Raw genomic sequence first — 21,191 nt, 5'->3', positions numbered from 1 at the left:
GGTTGAAGGAGCACCAGGTCAGGTTCCCAAGGCACACTCAGAGTAGCTCACTTGGGTGCCCGAGCCAAGGCAGCCAGGCTGTGCCCACAGCAGACCTGGGCTTGCATTATGTTCATCCACATTCTGCCTTCATTATCTGTTGCTACAAAACCACCTCTCCAAACTTGGTGGCTCACAGAGCAATGCCTGTGGCTCACAGTTCTGTGATGGAGAGCCAGTCCTTCTGTCTCGCCTGGGCTCTCCCATGCCACTGCCGTCAGGGCTGGGGCTCCTGGCAGCCCAGGTTGGCCTCAGCACCTCTGCCATCAGTCTGTCTGTGGCTGGTGCCATCTAACTCTTCTCCCCAGGTTGGGGGAAGGCCTTTGAAAAGTCCCTTTTGCCCCATGCTGTGTGTTGCTGCTGTCCCCAGGCCCTTTTGCCCCTGACCACACATAAACCACCTGCTGGGAGAGTCTTGTTAAGGGAGGAGAAGGCACGTCTCTGCCTCCGGGTGGCAGGAATTACAGGTTCACTTCAAGGTCACTAACACAAACCAAGTCTTCACTTCCCATTCTGAACCAGCCAAGTTCATTTCCATGAGCCGTTTGGCCACAGTCACCGGAGAGAAGCTACGGACCAGCTTCCTGCCCAATGTGAGGCTAGAAACTGGAAAAAAAAAGGGGGGAGAAAGGTGCCCCTCACTGGCAGGGCATCACGGACCTGGGATGTGCCACAGCTTTCCACAGTTGTCTTGTAGGTGGCATCTTTCTGCCATCTTTGCCAGTCACCCCTCCTGCTCTTGGATCTTCATGGTTCGTGGTCAAGAACTTGGCTTTTGATATTAAACAGATCTGGATTTGGCTCCTGGCTTTGCCACTGAGGAGTATGGGACCTTGGGCCAGTCACACTAAGCCTCAGCTGCTTCAGATGAAGGTGAGGCTGTGCGCACTGAGCCTAAAGGACCATTAGGAAAAGCACTGACCACTAAGTAGGGGGACAGCTCCTGCTCTGAACTCCAGTCTGAGGCCCTGCTGTGTGCAGGGAGCTGGTGAGCTGTGCATCCACATTAGACTGCGGGTTCCACATCAACGTGGTGCCCAGCACGTTTTGAGTGTTAGGGACGACATAGGAGTGACTTTGGGCTAAGCAGTCGGCAGGTGCTGATGCGGCCATAGCCAGGTGCGGGCATCCCAGCACAGGACTGTGCTGGGACACATTTGTGCTGGATCTCATTCCTCCGTAGCCACTGCTTCCTGGAAGCAGGAGCTGCTCCTCTCCCCACTTCCCAGTTGGAAATACTGAGGCTGAGTGGATCCCAAGTGCCTGAGCAGCCAGGATTCGAACCCCAGGGGATTCACCCTCCCAACCACTGTGCTGTCCTCTGCAGGTGGCCCGAGTCTCCAGTGATAGCAGGGGTGGGGCAAGGCTGGGTCTTGGCAAGGCTGGGAGGGTCCCAAGTAGGATTAGGGGGAGAGGCTGGCACAATGTGGATTGGAGGACTGGAACCTGTGGTGCAGTCCTGAGGGAAAGACTGAGGTGGCATCTGTGACTAGTGGAGCGAATTTACACAGGAAGAGCTGGAGGGAGTGTGCCTGGCAGCCTGGGGCCCAGCCCCGTGTGCACACACCCACAGGCACATGCACACAAACACACAGCACCCTCACCTCTCAAATTAGTAGATGAACTGGGTTGTTTTTAATTTTTTTTTTTTTAGTTAATGGTGAACGCGTATTATGAAAAACACTCTCATAGGCTTCAGAATTTGGGGGCGCTATTTTCCTCATCTCATCTCACATCATTTTTCAATTCTGTGATGTAAAAACCATTATCATGCCCATTTTCCAGATGAGTAAACCGGAACACAGAGCTCATGTAATTCACCCAGACCCCATGGCCAGCAGGTGGTAGGACATCCACTGAGCTGTAGACCACCTGTCCATGTCACCTGCCCGTCCCACTCCAACAGCTCTCCCAGCACCGGTACGTCTCCATGCTGTGCCTGCTTGTAAGACCTCTCTCTAACAGCTTTCTTTTAAAAAAAACTGGAATCCGAGGCTTTCCCAATAACAGCTTTTTTTTTTTTTTTTTTGAGGGGCAAAGGTAGAAAGAGAGCGCACTGCATCCTCTGTCTCACTTCCCAACTTAATCCAGGTCTCCCCACAGGTGCCAGGGCCCCCAGCTGCCTGAGAGAGCCGTCAGCTCTGCCCCTCAGGGTCTACCCCAGCAGGAAGCTGGACACTGGGCAGTCAGAGGCAGGCATCAGACCCACTCCCTGCTGGAACATGGGCCTCTGAGCAGCGAGGCCACATGTCTGCCTCTCGAATAACAGGAATTTAATAGCGCGACTCTGCGATGAATAGGAACCCGGTGTTCAGAAGTGCACCTGGCTCTGTCCCGCTCTGGGCACACCTTCAGAAGGAGGAATTTGGGGCAAGGAGCTCAGAACAGCAGCCTTTCTTCTGGAGGGGCTGGGTAGATTCCGCTCCCTTTATGTAATAACATCACACACACATCACCACCACCACCAGCACCACCATCACAGCTAGGTGGAGCTGAGACTACTGGTCATCCCCTGCCCTGATCTTGGTCAGGAGCACCCCAGAGGGCCGCCTTGGCTCAGGCTGAATGTGACTGGCGGCTGTGCACACTTCAATGGCTCAGCTGTCTGTGGGGGACTGAAGGCTCCTCCCATGCAGGTGGACAAGGCTGTGCTCAGCTTAACCATTCCCACTCTGGGCTTTCTGATGCCCAAACTCAGAGCCATTTCTATCCCTGATTTTCCTTTCTCTTTCCAGGGAATAAGAGGATGTTGGGGAAGGCTGACTCCTAGTGGTTCCTGGAAATGGGAGGTGAAAACAAAGCACCACCCACCTGCAACAAATATTAGAATCCCAGAGCCAAGAATGCCCCGCGCATACCTGGCAGCCACTGGGGGCGTGGGCCTAGGATTCTGGCGGGGGGATCAGAGCCGACACTTTCTCACCAAAATGCTTTCACACCCCACAAGCCCTGCAAGGCAGAACAAATGAAAACATGGACAGGGCAAGGCCTGCTCAGGACACCCATGTCCCTCTGAGTCCAGTCCAGCTTCCTGGGCTCCTGCCTACGCGTGGGAGGCAGCAGACATTGGCTCAGGTGCTGGGCTGGCTGCCATCCGTGTGGTTGGACACAGAGTTCCCAGCCCCAGCTGTTGCAGGCAGTGGGGAGTGAGCCAGCAGGTGGAAGATCTCTCTGTATCTTTCTACTTTTCAAATAAAATGAAGATAATTTTTGAAAGACAGGTGCACATGTGCAGTTGTCCCTCTGTATCCGGTTCTGCCAACCACGGATCCAGAATGCATTTGGGTGGGGGCGGACATTTGACCCAGCAGTTGGGACCCTGCCTGGGATGCCCATGTGCCATGCCCCAGCTCCTGGGCTCAGGGCCATGCTCTGTGACACTAGCTTCCCGCTAACACAGACCCTGGAAAGCAGCAGGTACTGGGTCCCTGTTAGAAATGTGAGAGGCCTTGCCCGGCTTTGACTTCATCCGCCCAGACTGTTGGCAGGCATTGGGGACATGGATCAGAAAACAGAAGTTCTCTCTTCCTCTGCCTCTGTCTCTCTCCTCTTAAAAAATAAAAAAGTGGTGTAGCTACTAGGCACTAGTTCTGCACCAGGTACAACTGGACACTTTGTCTCACATAATCCTGTTCACACCTCAGGAACTTGGAGGGGAAACACACCCTGATGATGGCCAAGGTCACTGAGCTGTCACGGGTTCTGGGGGAGAAGCCCCTTCCCCATGCCGTCACTGCAGGCACAAAGGGTAGGCAGTGCCATCTCGCATACTGGAGGGTCAGACAGTGGCCCCATGGTTGTGTCCCAGAGAGCAGAGCGTGGCTTATTTTTGTTCTTAGCGTTTGTCACAAGTGCGTGCCCAGACCTCGTGGTCACTGAGTAATGAGCTCCACCTCTCCCCACCCCTCATGCAGAGTTATTCAAGCCATCCTGCAGTTTCAGACAATGAGACAGAGACAGCTCAAGTCAGGGCTGGGGGCTGCATCCCCTACATGGTCCCCTACACTGGGTCACCTCCCTGCCACCATCCAGTGTGTTCCTTCACACTTTCCAACCTCTGCTCACAGGTCCCCCTCCTCAATAAGGGGTGGTCAGGTCAGGGCAGGGTCACATGTGTGGCGCCAGCTCTTGGCTCAGGCCTTGGCACAAGGGAGGTACCCAGCATGTGTGATCCAACAACTGAGTGCTGCCCGCAGAGGCCTTTGGGTCAGGAAAGGCTTGAGCAGCCTTGGCAAAGTGGACGTCACAGCCCTCAGGCCAGTGCCTGGAGTGTTGCCCAAGGCTCCCAGCACCTAGCTGCACTTAAACTACTTTGTCTCTGGCTATCGGGCAGACATGTTTTTCTTTTTTGAATAATATGTATTTATTTATTTATTTATTTATTTTGGAAAGGCCGAATTAAACAAAGAGAGGAGAGACAGTGCTGGTTCACTCCCCAGATGCCCCCGAAGGCCGGAGCTGAGCTAATCCAAAGCCAGGATCCAGGAGTCTCTTCCAAGTCTCCCCGATGGATGCAGAGACCCAAGGATTTGGGCCATTCTCCACTGCTTTTCCAGGCCATTAGGGAGCTAGATCGAAAGTGAAACACCCATGTAGGATCCCAGTACCACAGGTGGAGGCATACTGTGCCATAGCATGCTCCTTCCCCCAGCAGGCATGTTTGGTCAGCGTATACAGCAGTTCTGCCCACTCAAAACCAATGCATATTGCGCACCTGCTAATGATATGCCATGTGGGGAGGAGAACATAGCCAGGGTTCCCAGAGATAAGCAGTCCCTGTCCCCCTGTGCCCCAGGGACCATCCGTGTCCCAGCCAAGGGCATGGATAGAGCTTGGAAGGAACTGACCCTCCTGCCAAGAGTATCTCCCGCCCAGCAGAAGGCAGACATAGGGGCAGTCCAGGCGCCGGCTGCCAGGAGGAGCCACTCTCTGGGTAGGCACTGGGAGTCTCTGGACCCCAGATGATAATGGGTCTTGTATGATCATGCCCATCTTTTTTTTTTTTTTTTTTTTTTTTGCATTTGCTTTAAGAGAGTTTCGAAGATAATGTAGTTGGAAAACAAGCTCAATTCAAACCAACTTAGAATAGCTGGCCGTGCCTGGAAACGGCTGCAGAAGTCACTGCCTCGGGTTATTTATGCATTTTTTCTCCTCTTTGGTCCAAAAGGATCTCAAGGGAATTAATTCAAAGTGAGGCAGATTGTCTCTGCTGGTAGCCCTGCCAGGCAACAGGTAAGGCAGCAGTCGGGCCTGCTGGCCAGTGTGTTCCCTCTGGAAGTTAAACTCTGCTTGACCTCTGTCCTTGGCACTGGGGTCCCACTAATTCAGTCAGCCCCACTCCCTGTCTCTTCCTCATCTGTCGGCTGGCTCCCTTTGGCTACTTTGCCCAGTGCCTTCCAGATACAAGTGACAGTGGCAACCAGCTAAGACTGATGCAAGAGAAGGAGCCGTGGACGCAGAGTCCAGAAACCCAAGCTCAAGCCCAGGCACTGCTGAGCATTCCCCAGGCACCTGGCTCAGCCTGCCCTGTGTCACTTGAACTACAAGACTGAGAGTCCAGGGCAGTGTGAGGAGCAGCCACACCCGTCCACTCAGAGGATGGGTCAGACGCGGGAAGTGCAGCAGAAGCGAGACTTTACCAACGGTCTCACAGGTTCGGGTGCCTGGTGAGCCAGCATGCCCAGGGTCGGTCACCGCACACGTTCCTCACCATCTGATTCCTATGGGATGGTAATCTTCCCAGCATTTGCTTCAGCTGTTTTGGCCACTAGCCTACTGTTTGCCCAAGAACTTCCAAGTACATGCAACCTGTTAGGCTCTGTAACCTGGCTGTGTACTCAGAGCCGACCATATTACTTGGATAAAGAACCAAATGTTGACTTCTCCCAGAAGGAAAAGCTGTATTTTGGAGGTTCACAGTTCCAGATCTGGTGGCCCCAACAGTCTGGAATCTGCAATGGTGGAGCAGGTTGCAGGGGGACCATCACATGGTGAGCCAGGAGGCGGAGGGAGACGCGCAGGAAGCTCGCTCAGATTGTATAAGCAAGCTTCAGATTGCCCACCTAGACTAAGTCCGACCTAAAGACCTCCACCAGGCCTACCTAGCCATAAGCATACCAAGTGTCTACCTACTTTTTAAAAAGATTATCGTTTGGGGGCCGGCACCAAGGCATTGCAGGCTAGGCCTCCACCTGAAGCACCAACATTCCATATGGGCACAAATGTGTATCATGTTCTAACTATTCCAGCTCCCTGCTAATGGCCTGGGAAAGCAGCAGAGGATAACCCGAGTGCTTGAGCCCTGCCACCCACAGGAGAGCTGGGTGTACTTCCGTTCCTGGCTTCAGCCCGGATCAGCTCTAACTGTTGCAGCTAGTTGGGGAATGAAACAGTGGATGAAAGATGTCTGTTTCTCGTCTCTCTCTCTCTCTCTCTCTCTCCCCCCCCCCCATTCTGCCTTTTAAAAAATTAGTATTTTTCAAAATTATTTATTTAAAAGGGAGAGTTACCGAGAGAGAAGAATCTCCCATTGACTGTTTTACGCCCCCATATGGCCACAACAGCCAGGTTTGGCAAGGCCAAAGCCAGGAGCCAGGAGCTACAGCTGGGTCTCCCACATGGGTGGCCTAGGTACTCTGGTCATCCCACAACCATGGGCCCAGCCAACCATTCATGGAAAAAAGTGACTATTTTGCTTTTGAACAGACTTTTTTTCCTGCGTAGTTCCCTGAATAATGGAACATACAACTGTCGACCCACAATTTACTCTGTGCTAAGGGTTAAAATAACCCAGATGTGGGAAGAGATGCCTCATGTGCCCTGCAGGAACCGAATCCATCTCTGTCTCCTTCCCTGGCACCTTGTAAGGTGCGGGCATCACCAACACGTGGAAACTGGTGTTTCATTTTCCTTTTTTAAAGATGGAGAATGCCAGCCCAGGGACACTAGGTATCCTGTCCACAGAAGGACAGCGAGTGATGAGCAAAGCTGGAACTCTAATCAAGATACTCCTATAACACTGAACCACTCCCTGCTACCCCTTCTCTTAGACTGCCTCTGGAGACAGGAGCGCTATCCTCGAAGGCCCTAAGCCTGGTTAAGGAAATAAAAGAGCAGCCCAAGTCCCACATGATATGTTCCTGGGGCCTAGACACTGAGAGCTGAGCAGCGAAGAGGAGGCAGGCTTCTGGGAGAAGAACAGGCAAACCCTGAGAGGCGGCCAGGCAGGCAGGAGGCCTGAGGGTCAGAAATCCACAGCACCCCTGATCCAGAGCAGGTAGGACCATGGACCTGAGCCGAGGTTTCTTTTATGTATTTGTTTACTTATTTAAGAGGTGAGGAGAGAGCTCTCATCCCCTCCCTTGATGCTTACCACAGCCATACCAGGCTGGGATCAAGGCCAGGAGAACCAGGAAGGCATCTCCACCCTCAGGTGGGTGACAGGAATCCAGGTGGGTGACTTGAGCTGTCACTACTGTAATAGCAGGAAGCTGGAGCCAGGAGCCAGAGCTGAACCACTAGGCCAGCCGCCCACGGCCCTTCCCCTCCCCACCCTGAGATGGAAATTCAATGTAGTGGGCATTGCAAGTTAGGCCGCCCTTATGACACCAACATTCCACGTGGGAGCACTGGTTCCAGTCCCAGCTGCTGGGTTTCTGCTCCAGCTCCCTCCCTGCTCCTGCACCTGGGAAAGCGGCAGAAGACTGTGCTAGCGTTTGAGCTCCTTCTACCCACATGGGACAGCCAGGGAAGATTGTGTCCTTGTCTCTGTGTAGCTCTGTCCCTCTAAGTATATATTTTAAAAGGGTGAGTAAGAAGTGTGTTTGTAGGTTTTTTTTTTTAATCACAAAGGAAGATGTGACTGGAGCGTAGGAGAGGATATGTAGGGATTTGCCAAGTTCTACCCTTACAGTGTGACCCTAGGCAGGTCGCTCAGTGTCTCTGAGGCAGGGCCTTGACTGAAGGGGAGCCATCAATCATGCTTACCTCCAAGGGTCCGTGAGAGGAGTGAGTGGAATAGCAGGTGCATGCATCGCAGGGTGCATTTCAGTGATGAACGGATGGATGGAGAGGGTTACAGAGCAGGACTTAAGAGCTTTGTCTTGAAAGCTGCTCTGCAGACGGGTCCCTCTCCAGTGCCACTCCCTGCCCTCTGAAGCTAGCAGCTCTGCTAGCCCGTGCCACCTGTAAGGTCAGAGGCAGCATGTCACAGCGCTGCACACCCTGGCCGCCGTATCCCCTCGGCTGATAAATCATGTCTGTGCCATCACCAGGCAGTAGCACACTTGCAGGACAGACTATTGCCTGCTCAGCCAAACCCTTCATCTCTCGGTACCAGTCGCCCCTTGGCTCTGATTGTATCAGCAGATCGGGCTTCTGTGCCTGAGGGGGAATAAGGAGATGCCAGGCCGAGTCCCAGGAAGCCAGGAAGGGGCCTGTCGTTCTAATTGGCCACATGAAAACAACGGAAGTCACAGAGATTTGCAGGCTTTGCTGTGCCCCGCAAGAGTCATCCCGGATGGGCTGCTCTAAGCTCCTCATGCCCGCACCCCCTCCCCAGCTCCAGGGACCTCAGGGTGCAGTCAGAGCTCCCTTCCTCCCCCGCAGCCCCCTGTGCTTCTGTAGCCTCTCCCTGTGCCATGGCATGCACACGTGCGTGTGTGTGTGTCTTCACGCTGCATTGTGTGGGTGTTAGGCACACTTATCATTTCTCCAAAGTCTGTGCTGGGCCTGCGGTCAGAAGATAATCCTTCCTTGGCGTCCTGCCTTATCTCTTGCTGCACACGAGCCACTGCCAGGAGGCAGGAAATCTGTCCTTTCTGCTGCGCTAACTCCAGCTGCTTTGGTCTCTGGCAGCCCGGGAGCATCTCATTACTGGCGACAACATGATGGACATGTGGGAGGGCCTGGGGTCGCCCAGTGCCAGGGCAGCCATGTGACTCCCACTGGAGGCTGCAGACAGCCGCAAGCTCTGAAGACCTGGCCTCACTCTGAGGAAGCCCCCCATCTTGGACAGGGCAGAGTGACAAGGGTAGGGCTCGGGTAGCTCTTCCAGTAGCCGTCTCCCCTCCTCCAACCTGTGCCAAAAGGAGCCCCCTGGGACACTCTCAAGTCGTTGAGTCCGCTTGGTGCCTCTAAAGAAAGTCCAGCTTTGCAAAAACTCAGCTCATCCAGTGTTTAAAGCCAAGGTCAGCATGCAAGCTGAAATTGGCTCCTGGAAGGAAGCCATGCCCAGTCCCCTGGGGCGGGAGGTGGGGAGGTGTGGAACAGAGGAGGTCCTGCTGGACGTGCCTGGGAACGTAGCCCCACTGTCCCAGGAATCCAGGAAAAGCACAAGGAGCTGGAGACATGGGAACAGCTTTCTGATAAATGGGGGTTTCTCCACATTGGCATAGATAAGTTACTGAGGAGAGCACGAATGGTATGCGTATTTTTGCCACAATTCACACATAAAAACCACGGCAAGCCTTTATCTGGGATAGAGATGCTGACGGAGAGCCCTGCATCCCCCGTCAGAGTGTCCTGCCTTCAGCCCCGACTCGGCTTCTGCTGAGGCACATCCTGGGAGGCATCTGTCTCCCACGAGCAAACAGGACTGCACTCCCTGCGAGGAGCGGGCAACAAATGGGACATTTCTGTCTCTTCCGATCCCTCTACCTCTGCAACAACATTTTCAAAATCTGAAGATTGGTTGATTGACTTAAAAGAGAGACAGAGAGTTCTCCCATGAGTGTCCACTGATTCCACTCATTCACAGAGTGCAGGAGACTGTGTGGCGATCTGGGGTGAGGGTGGACAGCGTGGCGACATGCAGGTGGCGGAGATAGAAGGACAGAAGAGCAGCTGCAGCCACCTTGGCTGGTCCGGCAGTGCTGAGGCGATGCAGCCACTGGGCCACCGGCAGAGGGGGACAGTGGCGCAAACCCAGGTCCGTAGAAGAAATGATTGCCTAGCAGTGTGAAGATAGCCCAGGGGCTGGGGGCCTGAGTTGTGTAACGCCATCAACCTGCAGTGCTGACGTCCCTATTCTGTTACTGGCCAAGTTCTGTATTCTCCTCCTTAGTACAGAAATAAAAAGGTAGGAAAGGAAGAAGGAAGGGGAAAGTACCCCCCCCAGGAGGGACCCAGGAGATGGGGTGCCTCTTGAAAGGACAGAGGGTTTTAGGAAGGGTCCTGGGTTTCTAAGCATTCCCTCATTCCTCCTTGTCTGGGTGGGAACCTGTGGGGAAGACCTTTCCCATTGACAGTCTCTCAACCAATCAGGAAATGGCTAGGCTTCCATGCTGCCACATTTGAAAGTGTGGTTCTCCTGGCCAAGACTTTAGCAGGTTTGGACAGTCTCAATTTGGACACCCATTCAAGTCCCAGTTGCTCCACTTCTGATCTAACTCCCTGCTAATACCTAGGGAAGCAACAGAGGACGACCCAAGTGTTTGGACCCCTGCACCTGCACGGGAGACCTGGATGAAGTTCCAGCCTCCTGGCTCTGGCCGTTTATTCATCATTCATTATTTGTTACTGATGCCATTTGGGGAGTGAACCAATGAATGAAAGCTCTTTCTTTTTCTCTATGTAACTCAACCTTTCAAATGAATAAATAAATCTTCTTTATGGGAATAAAAAGGTAGTATTGGGAAGAAATGTTTTTCCTACCTGTGTGAATGACAAGCGCCTGCCATGCAGCCTGCATGCAGGTTGGCTACCGTGCAAAGAACCTTTAAAACACTGGAGCATGTCGCAGTGTGGCAATAGTCTGAGACTGACAGGGAGGGGTCTTGCTGGCAGCTGCAAAATGGGAAATGCAGTTCCAGCTCTCTGCCCTTCCTGACTTGCTTGGGTGCACTCCAGGCTGCATGCCTAGACCCAGGTCAAGATCACAGGCGGTGGCCATCAGGCTTGTCCTAAGTCAGCTTTTCCTTGAGCCCCAACAGCTGGTCAGGAATGCTGCTGTTACCGCCATTGGCCACAAGGGGTCCCTGCCCTCCAGGCTTGAGCCACAAGGCTGAGCTGCAGCTCCCCAGGGAGGCAGGGCTCTTGGCGGCCAGAGGGCACCCCTGGACTCCAGGGTCCACACCCTGGGGGCAGCGAGGACCCTCCTGCTGCCACTGTGTGTATCGTTACCACAAGCAGCGGAGAGAACAACCCTGAGGACTGATAGCTGTCTGCTGTACGACTAGGCAAACCCCACCCCCTCTCTGAGCCTGCTCTCTAATCCACCAGGGAAAGAAGTTGGAGTGAAATCTCACTAATCTCTAAGGGCCCTTCCAACGACGGCCCTGCCACAGCCTTCCCGCTGCCGCGTCCCTTACACGGGGGAGGTGGCAATGGGGGCCGGGGGAACAGGAGGCAGTGTCAGCCTCATCCAGACCTCAGCTTCCTTGGAGCTACCACCTCCCTGGGGGCAAAAAGAGAGTGCCTCCATCCACTGCTTCACCTCTGCCGTGGCTCAGGAACTCCGTGTGAGTGCAGGGACCCAGCTGCTGGAGCCAGCATCACTGCCTCCCAGGGTGCGCATGAACAGGAAAAGAATCAAACCCAGGCCGTCTGATGTGGGCTGCAGGGATCTTAACTGCTTAGCCAAATGCCTACCGTAACCATGAGAGGCAGAAGAGAGCTCAGTGCCAAGGGAGCCACTTGCCAGCCATGCCACCTTGTTCAGGTCTTTGGTTTCCTTAGCTCTGCATGGGGACAGGGATGCTTTACGGGAATCGCTCAGGCATGTAGGCATGGGGCTCAACGAGCGGAAACCCCGGTAATGTGCAGCATACATGTGTGTTCATGTGATGTGTGCCCGCACTCCTGTGTCCATGTGTGGCCGTGTGCATGTGTGAGACCTTCATCTCCTTTACTGTTGTTGCAAAGTCTCAGCCAAAACTCCCTGAGGCCAGGACACTGACAGCCTTTTTGGGGTCTCCCACCAGATTGCCAAGGGATCATCGAGGATGTGGTCCTGCTGGGGGCGCCTGTGAAAGGGGAAGCCCGGCACTGGGAGCCTTTCCGGAAGGTGGTGTCCGGGAGGATTGTCAACGGCTACTGCAGGTAAGTGCCCGCCTCACACGGGGCCCGGTGCCACTGCCAGCACGTGTGTTTAAAGCCCTGTCCAAGAAGATCCCAAGCACTGGCCATGTCAGGGGCAAGGTCCTGGCTGGGTGCTGTGACCCGGGAGGCGCCCCACCCTCTGGGATGATTGTCAGTCCTTGGACCAGCTTACAGGGTGCTGGAGGTGGGTGGACAGGTGACACGTTTGACAGGTAGAATTTAAGACTGGGAGACAAAGATGGGTACCTAAAAGGGGCTCTTGGAGTGCTGGGGCCTAGGCTGTGTTGTCAGCCCTGTGCTGGAACAGGATGGGGCAACAGCCCTGTCACAGATGGAGTGACAGACCCCCACAGGAATGAGACCAAGGCTGACAGCTATGTGGCATTTGGGAGGAGGGATTTGTGGAGTCTTGGCCAAGTCCACGGCTCTGACTCTGAGGAAGGGAGGAGGATGAGGCCGCCGCTGAGCAGCTGGCAGACCTGAGAAGATGCCCCACGCTCAGCAATCAGTGCGGCAGAGGCCCAGGGTCAGTGTCCGACAGCCTGTGCCTACAGCTGCCTGCTTCCCCTTCAGCACTGAGGGGTTGTGGCAGTAGTCACACGGCAGCAGTGTGACATCCCTGTCCCAGCACCCTTTGCTGCTTTATTTATTTATTCCGTGTTGCTCCCTTGGGATGTTCACCACTTCACACCAAGCTCATGCCAGGCACCATGGTGGGCGGTGCCCCATCCCAGCCTCCTGAGAGGCAGTGTCCAGCAGCGGGGCAGGCAGGATGACAGGTGACCCCAGCCAGGCGCTCAAGGGCTTCTTGGTGACACCAGACCCCCGCAGCTCTGAAAGCCCAAGGTGGACAGGTGTGCGTTCAGTGGCAAACACGCCCTGACCCAAAGGAGGGCAGCAGTGGGCTTGACCTCTCCACTTTGCCTCTGGGCTCGGTGGCCAGAGGTGCCACCCCAGACCTCGCAGGGACACGTTGTGAAACACACGCTGAGTGCCGGATACATCTTTGCAAAAATCCAAAATGCAGTGGCTTCTGAGACCCTGTATTTGTGGATCACAGCACGCACAGACCAGCCCCACCCCCTGGCAAATGTGATGCTGTAAGCCCAGACCTGAAGGTCATGTCTGGAATTTTAAAAGGCTAGGTGATTCTTTATAGGGTGACAACAAAAAGAAAGGAGGGAATGACTTCAAAGCTTTGGTGGAAATGGAGTGGGTCTGTTAACACAGCCTTAAAAATCATCATCGGGAACCAGATGTGAGCCAGCTCTGCGGACTAGTGGGGAGGCAGTGCCTGCAGCACCAGCATCCCCTATGGTACCAGTTTGAGTCCAGCTGCTCTTTCTTTATATATATTATCATATATATATGATGTATTCATTTTATTGGAAAGGCAGATTTTTTTTTTATAGAAAGATCTTCCATTCACTGGTTCACTCCCAAAATGTCCACAAGCTGATCCGAAGCTAGGAGTCAGGAGTCAGGAGTTTCTCCCAGGTCTTCCACATGGGGATACAGTCCCAAGGGTTTGGACCATCCCTCGCTGCTTTCCATGCCGTAATCAGAGAGCTGGATTGAAAGTGAAATAGCTGGGACACGAACTGGTACCCACATGGGTTGCCAGCAACTGCAGGTGAAGGATTAACCTGTTGAGCCACTGCGCCATGTGCTGGGGAAGCAGCAGAAAACGGTTCAAGTGCTTGGGCCTCTCCCCCACATGAGAGACCCCAAAAAAGCTCTTGGTTCCTGGGTTTAGCCTGGCCTGGCCCGGAGTTTTGGGGCCACTTGGGGAGTGAACCAGTAGATGGATGATTCATGCTCTCTGTCTCTGCCTCCCACCCCTCTTCCCATAACTGCCTTTCAAATAAATGGAGGAAGGACTTGGGAAGCAGCAGGTACTTTGGGATAGTAGTGGCAAAGGAGCAAGCACACCTGGAACAAGGGCCCGGAAGCTTGCCAGCTCCTGGGCCATAGCTGAAGTCGGGGAGGGGGCCGTCAGGCGAGAGCACCAGGGGCTAGGGGTGGGGTGGGGGGCAGATGCAGGCAAAGAGAGAAGTGCTGGAATCCTGGCTCTGAGGAATTTCGTTCAGAACAGGAGCAGGAAGAGGCTCAGCCTGAGGTTGGGGCACCGAAACAGTACCCAGCAGAGTGTGTGCCGAGACCCCTGGGCTAGCCCCGAGAGTCCAGAGGTAGCCAGAGGACAGGAGTGCATGCCTGATGGGAACACAGCTCCCAGACCCAGCAAGGCACTGGCTGCGACATGGACACACAGGACATACTAGTCAGCGTCAGAGCCAGCCCTGGGGCCAGGAAAATGGGATTATCCAGTTCACAGTCAGAGGCTTCACATCCAGGCGGTACACTGCTGGCTGTGGCGACGGTCCCCTCCCAGCTCCCCAACCCTCCACACCCCAGCAGGTGCCAGGAACGGCTGCAGGAGGAGGAGCTCGTGTCTCCATACTGGAAGTCAGAAAGTGACCCTGCGTCAGAACCGGGCTTCTGCAACAACCTAACAGGCCAGTGAGACCTGCCACAGACAAGCACCGGCCCAGGCCACACCACCTCCAACCAGGTGGACCTTGTGGGAGGCAAGCCACATCCAATTCACAGCAAGAAGCACTGGACTCAGACCCATTTTGTTGTCATTATCTTTGTGAACCACTCCCCCCAGCCCACCAGCCCTAAGGGGTCAGGATCATTAATCCCATTTCACGGATGAGAGAACTGAGGCTCAGGTCAGGTCACCTGCCCACAAAGAAACTGTTCCTTTCTCCAGTGTCACACCAGAGAGCACTGTCCTGGAGCCTGGCTGAGCCCCAGGCCGTAACACCTGCGCTAGTTGGACAGGTCTGCTCCAGGCATGCCTGGGGGCTTCTGTAACCTTCTCCAAGCTGGACCCCTGCCCACCCATCCACCCAGTTCTGCCACACTTCCCCAGTGCACACAGGAGCGTGTGCCGGGGTCTGGCAGGAGTGAGCTGCACTTTGGATCCAATGGAAGCACCCCAGCAGCCCAGATGACATTTTGCCGTTGGCTTCCTCTTCCTGCTGGCAGTTAGCGGGCCTCCAGATGAGGCTGGTTAGCATTGATTTCGATCCAAGCTCAGGCACCCGAAGCGAAGTGGAATTGATTTTGGGAATCTTCATGATTATGATGACTGAGCCCACAGCAGCCACCCAGTAGCTGAGTAGCTCAGAGCTGACAATGGGTTTTAGCCACAGGTGCAGGGCCTGGAGCAGGACCCAGGGCTTCAGCCCATGCCTGGGACACCATGACCCCTACCCTGAGTTCTTAGGATCAGGATGTGGTGGGGAAAAGCAAAGATAAAGAGCCATATGATATAAATAGCCCATGCAAATCAGTAATTTAAAAAATCCAATTTAGGGGCCAGCCTTGTGGCTCAGTGAGTTAAGCTGCTGCTTACAAGGCTGTGCCAGTTTGAGTCCCAGCTGCTCCACTTCTGATCCAGCTCTCTGTTAATGTGCCTGGGAAAGCAGCAGGAGAGGGCTGTTCCACCCATGTGGGAGGCCCGGAGAGAGTTATAGGTGGCTGGCTGCAGCCTGGCCCAGTGCCAGCTGTTGCATTTGGGGCATGAACTCGCAGCTGGAAGGCCTCTCTCCTCTCTGCATGGTTCTGCCTTTCAAATTAAAAAAAAAATCCTTCTTAAAAACCCAGTCTGATAAGGAAGTGACCAAAGGATATGTCTACCTATTCACAGAGTAGATAGAAGGTAATGGGCTTTTGGAAAGAGGCCCAACCCCATCAGGATTCAAGCTGGAATCTGAGTCCCTGTTTGCTACCGACCCAATTATCAGACCTAAAACATGAACAGCATTCAGCGTGGGGGAAGATGTGGGAAAACAGGCAGCATCATCCACCCAGTGGCAGCTGGGTTTAGTAACTGCTTTGCAAAACACTTGACAGTACCTATCAAAAATTGTTACGATTTGGTTTGGAAAGTCAGAATTGAGAAAGTAAGATCTTCCATCCACGGATTTATTCCCTCAGATGGCCACAATGGCCAGGGCTGGACCAGGCTGACGCCAGGACCTTGGAGCTGCTTCCAGGTCTCCCACATGGGTGTAGAGGCCCAAACATGTGGGCCATCCTCTGCTGCTTTTCCGGCACTTTAGCAGGGAGTTGGATCAGAAATGGAGCAGCCAGGATTCAAACCGGCACCCACATGGGACACAGGCATTGCAGGCAGCGTTTTTTCCCACCGTGCCACAGTGCCAATGCCTCTATCAGGATTTGTGAAGTGCCTCTCTGCTGACTCAACGCCTTTTGACTTTTAGGATTCAACTCTACCAAATACACACATGTACACAGGGGGTCACTGCAGCTTCATTATGATTAAAAATTGTGAACAATGACCATAAACAGGGAGTCGTTAAGGGGAAAAAGCCAGTGTAGCAGTTAATAGTGTGATCCATTTAGAAGAGAAAAATGTTTGCACACATGTATCTAGGTATGTCTGTTGACATGCAGTGTGTGTGCATGTGGCTATCTGGTGATACCTATAGAAAGGCCTAGAAGAACTGTAGGGAGCTGCATCGTGGGCAGATGAGAGCAGAGCACCACAGAGCTGTTACTTCGATGTTTTTAATGAAGGAGCCTTTGAACAAGAACACAAGGTGGAAGAATGAACAAAGATTTTGCTGCCAGACAATCCTGGCTTAAACTCACGGCTCTGGTGGCTGTGGACCAACAACTTCCCTGGCCCTCGGTCTCTCTGCCTATAGAATGGGAATAATGGCTCCTCCTGTGTAGCGTTCCTGGAAGACGAAATGCCATGGGAGAGGGGCTGGCACATCACAGGTGCCTGGGAATGACAGCAGTCATGCGTGGATCACTGGACCCAGGCGTGTGGCCCGTGGATCAGGGGCACTTTGCATAAGGGAAGGCATTAGAATCGCATGTGTGCAATCTTACTAATCACAGCACCATGTTACTAAACCCCTCTGCTCTATTGAGAACTGGATAAGCTTGGTTAGTAATGATGTTAGGAGACCCCGAGCCATGTGTCAGGAGAGGAAGAAGCGGGAACACAGACACCCAACGGCAGCTGCAGGTGCCTCCAGCCCAGGAGACCCCAGCCGGGGTTAGGGTACTCAGTCCCCACCCCATGAACAGCCTTGGAATTGCTGGGAAACTCCTTTAGGGTGGGATGGGCGAGGGTTCAGGCCTGAGCTGAGCCCATTTATAAACCCGTCACGTGTGTGAGCAAAGCTCTTACAAATGCAGTCACTTCTGTGGGTCCCTCACAAAGCTGGGGGCACCCTGGGGTGAACAGCTCCACCCCTCATTGTCCCTTAGGGAAGGGACACTCGGGGCCAGCAAAGTGGCCCTTCCTTTCCCAGGGAGCTCCAGACCGGTCCCCTCTCCCTCCCCAGAGCAGCTGTCCTGAGCCCGTGCCCATTTGGGCAGCACTGAATCCATGCACAATCTTTCGCCTAGTGGATATGCCTCCACTGCATGCCAGACACAGCTGCAGGTGTGAGGACCCAGCAGGGAGGGAAACACACAGCTGGCTTCCTGGCACTCCTGCGGGACCCGAGCAAACCCCTGGGCACCGTGCCTGGCGCTCGGGCTGGCAGGTGTCATCTGCTGCTGCCCCTCCACCGCGTTGTCTGGGGCCCTGCAGATGCCCCAGACTCCCCAGGGGGCAGGTGGGCCGTCCTGGGACTGACCTCACTGCCCTCTCTGCTCACCTGCAGGGGGGACTGGCTGCTGAGCTTTGTGTACCGCACGTCCTCCGTGCAGCTCAGTGTCGCAGGCCTGCAGCCCGTGCTGCTCCAGGACAGGAGGATGGAGAATGTGGACCTGACCTCAGTGGTGAGCCTGACCTGGGCCTGCCCCAGCCCCTGGAGACCGTGACCCTGGCCGGGTGCGGGCTCGGAAGAGTTTGCCTGGGCGGGGAGTGGGGCTCCTATCTGCCCTGCTCCTGCCCTGTGTGGGGCTTTGTCCCAGGGCCTTGACACGTGTTGTCCCTCATCTTCCCACAGCCTTTGGGGCAGCACTCTTGTCCCATTTCACAGATGACGAAATAGGCTGAGAAATGTTCCTGTCAAGCCATAGCAACTAACAGACCTGGGTTGGGGTCTCCTGGCCCCACATTATCAACCCCCAACCTTTCACTGCTCTCCCCAGTTCTCCTTCCCCCAACTCCTCAGCCCTGGGTCAGCCTGTTGCTCCCAGACGTAATCAGATCCAGGGGAAGACGCAGGGGGAGGACTCAGGCTAGACCAACAGTGGAGGCAGCCGGCAATAGAAGGAAGGCCCAGGGGCGCCATCTCCACCACTCCGCTGTCTCCAACGCAGGGCCCTTAGGCCCCAGAGCAGAGCCTGCATTTCAAGTGGGGAGTTTATTTGCTTTTCTTTTGTTTGAGAGACAGAGATTTTCCACCCTCCAGTTCACACCCACAATGCCTGCAGTGGCCCCGGCTGGGCCAGGCTGAAACCAGGAGCTAGGAACTAACTCCAGCCGGGTCTCCATGGGGGTGGCAGAGGTCCAAGTCCCGGAGCCATCATCACCGCCTCCCCGGCACCTGGGGCTCGAACCCAGGCCCTCGGTAGGGAAGGAGGCCCCCTGCCCAGCCCAGCAGGTCCTCAGCCACATGCCCACCCTGAATCCACATTTTATTTATCTAAAGATTTTATTTTATTTGAAAGAGTCACAGAGAGAGAGAGAAATCTTGCGTTCAGTATGTCACTCCCTAGATGGTCCCGAAAGCCAGAGCTGCCCCAGGCCGAGGCTGGGAAGCCGGAACTCTCTCTGAGTGGCCCAGGTGGATGCAGGAACTCGGACACTTGGATCCGTCACCCACAGCTTTCCAGGCGCATTAGCAGGGAGCTAGATCCCAAGCAGAGCAGCCGGGATTGCAGCCTGCGCCCGTCCTCACCAGCTCCCTCCCCGAGGGTTCTTCAGTATCTAACTGGAGACTGGGCACCAGGTGCATACTTAAAAAGGAATGGGGTGAGAGGGTGAGAAAGGGCCTGCCTGGGCAGCCCCCACTGACCGTTAGGCTGAGGGGTCCTTGTCCAGCAGCCACAGGATTCTCAAGGGGAGTCCATAGCCTCCAGTTTGGACAGTCCCTATGTCCAGTTCTGCCCAAAGCCTTTTATACTCATTTATATCCCCATTGTACAGATGAGAGACTGAGGCTCCAAGGTGCTAAGGGTCATAGACAGCACTGGAGTGTGGCCAAGAACAGCTTGAAGCCAAAGCAGGTTCAAGGCCAATGGACATAGCCTGAGCTCGGGTAGAGGTGACAAACAGCGGGCACCCTCCTCTGGGAGCAGGAAGGCCATGAGCCACCGTGACACGAACATGTAGCCAGCAGCTGAGGCAATCCTGGTCATGCCGGGCACCTGGGGGGATGCAGACTTCATTTTCCTGGTATTACTGTCAGTTGCCAAGCCCTTCCCACGAGTGCCCCAGTTTCCATGTGACGTTTGAGCAGCGCCGTCCTGCCCAACAGCAGATGGACCCGACCCGTTGTCCCTGGGTGTCAGCCCAGCCCGTCCCCCTGCCACCCCCTGGAAGCTGTAGGCAGAGTGAGAGCCGCCCTCCATTGCCAGGGAGGGCCCTGCCAGCTGAAGCCCCAGGCTTGATAGAGAAGCCCCCTTCCTCTGTAACAACTTGGGACCTAGCACCTTCCCAGCCTGGGGGACATGGGGAGGGTGGTATGACAAGACTGGTGACTGGTCGGCCAAGGATGTGTAGGGACACGGGACCCCACCAGCTTAGCCTGGAGCCCTGGGGAGGATTGGCTCAGCCCACACACTGTCCTCCCGCAGGTCAGCGGCCACCTTGACTATGCCAAGAAGATGGACATCATCCTGCAAGCCGTGGGCATGCGCACCAGGCCGGGCGGCGGTGAGAAGGGGCTCCTGCTGGCCTCAGCAGGTGCTGCCTCAGCCAGTGCAACCAGCCACCAAGATGGACAAATACAGGATCTGGAGGCTGGAGACACTCCCAGAGCGACCCCACCTGCTGACCCCGGCCGAGCGCAGGTGCCAGAGGAACTGGACCAAGCTGAAGAGGAGCCCCTTCCTGCCACTGCCAGCCCCTCTGCCTGCAGCCATGGCGTAGACTCCAATCCACTGGGCTGCCCAGACTGCACCCATGAGCCCCCAGAGCCCTGCCCAGGACTGCCCTGACCCCAGCAGCCCCCAGCTTCCAAAGGGCAGTGCTATCCCTCAGTGCCCCATGGGCGCCGGGAAGGTACAACACTCCCACAAGCACTTCTAAGTTGAAGGAAGGAACTGGAATTGGGAGGAAAGGGGTTGAGGGAACAAACATTTCTTCCTGGAGGAAGCAAGGCCTGAGGCTCACCTGGTCAGCCCAGCCCAGTGCAGAGCCCTCCCCTGCTCCCCCTCCCAGCCCATTTCAGCCCAGCCTGAGGCTCCTGTACCGCAGGCGCTATCCAGGGACCAGAGGACCGTCTGGGAGGCCCCCATGCTGCCTCTCCCAGGCCGCAGGGAAACGAGTTCCCTCTGTGCTCCCACCCATACTGCAGGGCTGCCAGCAGCCAGGGGCACCACCAGCGGGCACCTGCAGAGCAGGCATAGGTGCAAAGCGGGCGGCTTCCTCATAGGAGAGCTGCTCTGATCTGCCATGCGCAGCCGGGCGGGCTGTGCACTGTGCCACCGTAGGGACAGCCGTCACACAGATGTGAATGGCATCCTCAAAGTCCTGCACCACGGTGGCCCTGGCTGGGGATGGAACAGAGCATGGTGAGGAGCGCTGGGTCAACACGCGGTGTGCTTGGGACCCAGGCCTGGTGACGATGAGTTACACGGGAGCTGGAGACAAGGACGGAGCCGCCCTGCACGATAAGAATAAAACTGCCTCTTGCTGCATGTCTGCCACGGCCAGGAGACTTGGTCTTTCAGTTGACCTTCACAACCACTCAACAGGACAGGTGCCTTTGCCTGTCCTCTTTCTGCCTGTAGGTGACAGGGGAGCAGCAGGAGAGTCAGGGACACAGGAGCTGGACCGCCACACGTGTCCATCCATTCAACAGCAGCTGAGGCAATCCTGGTCATGCCGGGCACCTGGGGGGATGCAGACTTCATTTTCCTGGTATTACTGTCAGTTGCCAGCTGCC

At 55.2% G+C, this 21,191-nt stretch overlaps 1 protein-coding gene across 1 annotated transcript in view; it reads left to right on the top strand.

Annotated features, from left to right (window-relative positions):
• Positions 1–20,789, top strand: part of TMCO4 (transmembrane and coiled-coil domains 4) — a 72,168-nt gene extending 51,379 nt beyond the window's left edge. The window contains exons 12-14 of the mRNA XM_058676125.1: positions 11,961–12,078; positions 17,796–17,913; positions 19,879–20,789. Of these exons, the coding sequence (XP_058532108.1) occupies positions 11,961–12,078; positions 17,796–17,913; positions 19,879–20,241 (599 nt within the window). The 3' untranslated portion in view covers positions 20,242–20,789. The remainder of the gene's footprint in view (positions 1–11,960; positions 12,079–17,795; positions 17,914–19,878) is intronic.
• Positions 20,790–21,191: the final 402 nt, after the last annotated feature.

The sequence above is a fragment of the Ochotona princeps genome, chromosome 2 (genome assembly GCF_030435755.1).
Source record: "Ochotona princeps isolate mOchPri1 chromosome 2, mOchPri1.hap1, whole genome shotgun sequence".
Lineage (NCBI taxonomy): Eukaryota > Metazoa > Chordata > Mammalia > Lagomorpha > Ochotonidae > Ochotona > Ochotona princeps.
Note: the sequence above shows the minus strand (reverse complement) of the source record. Positions and strands in the feature narration are given on the sequence as shown.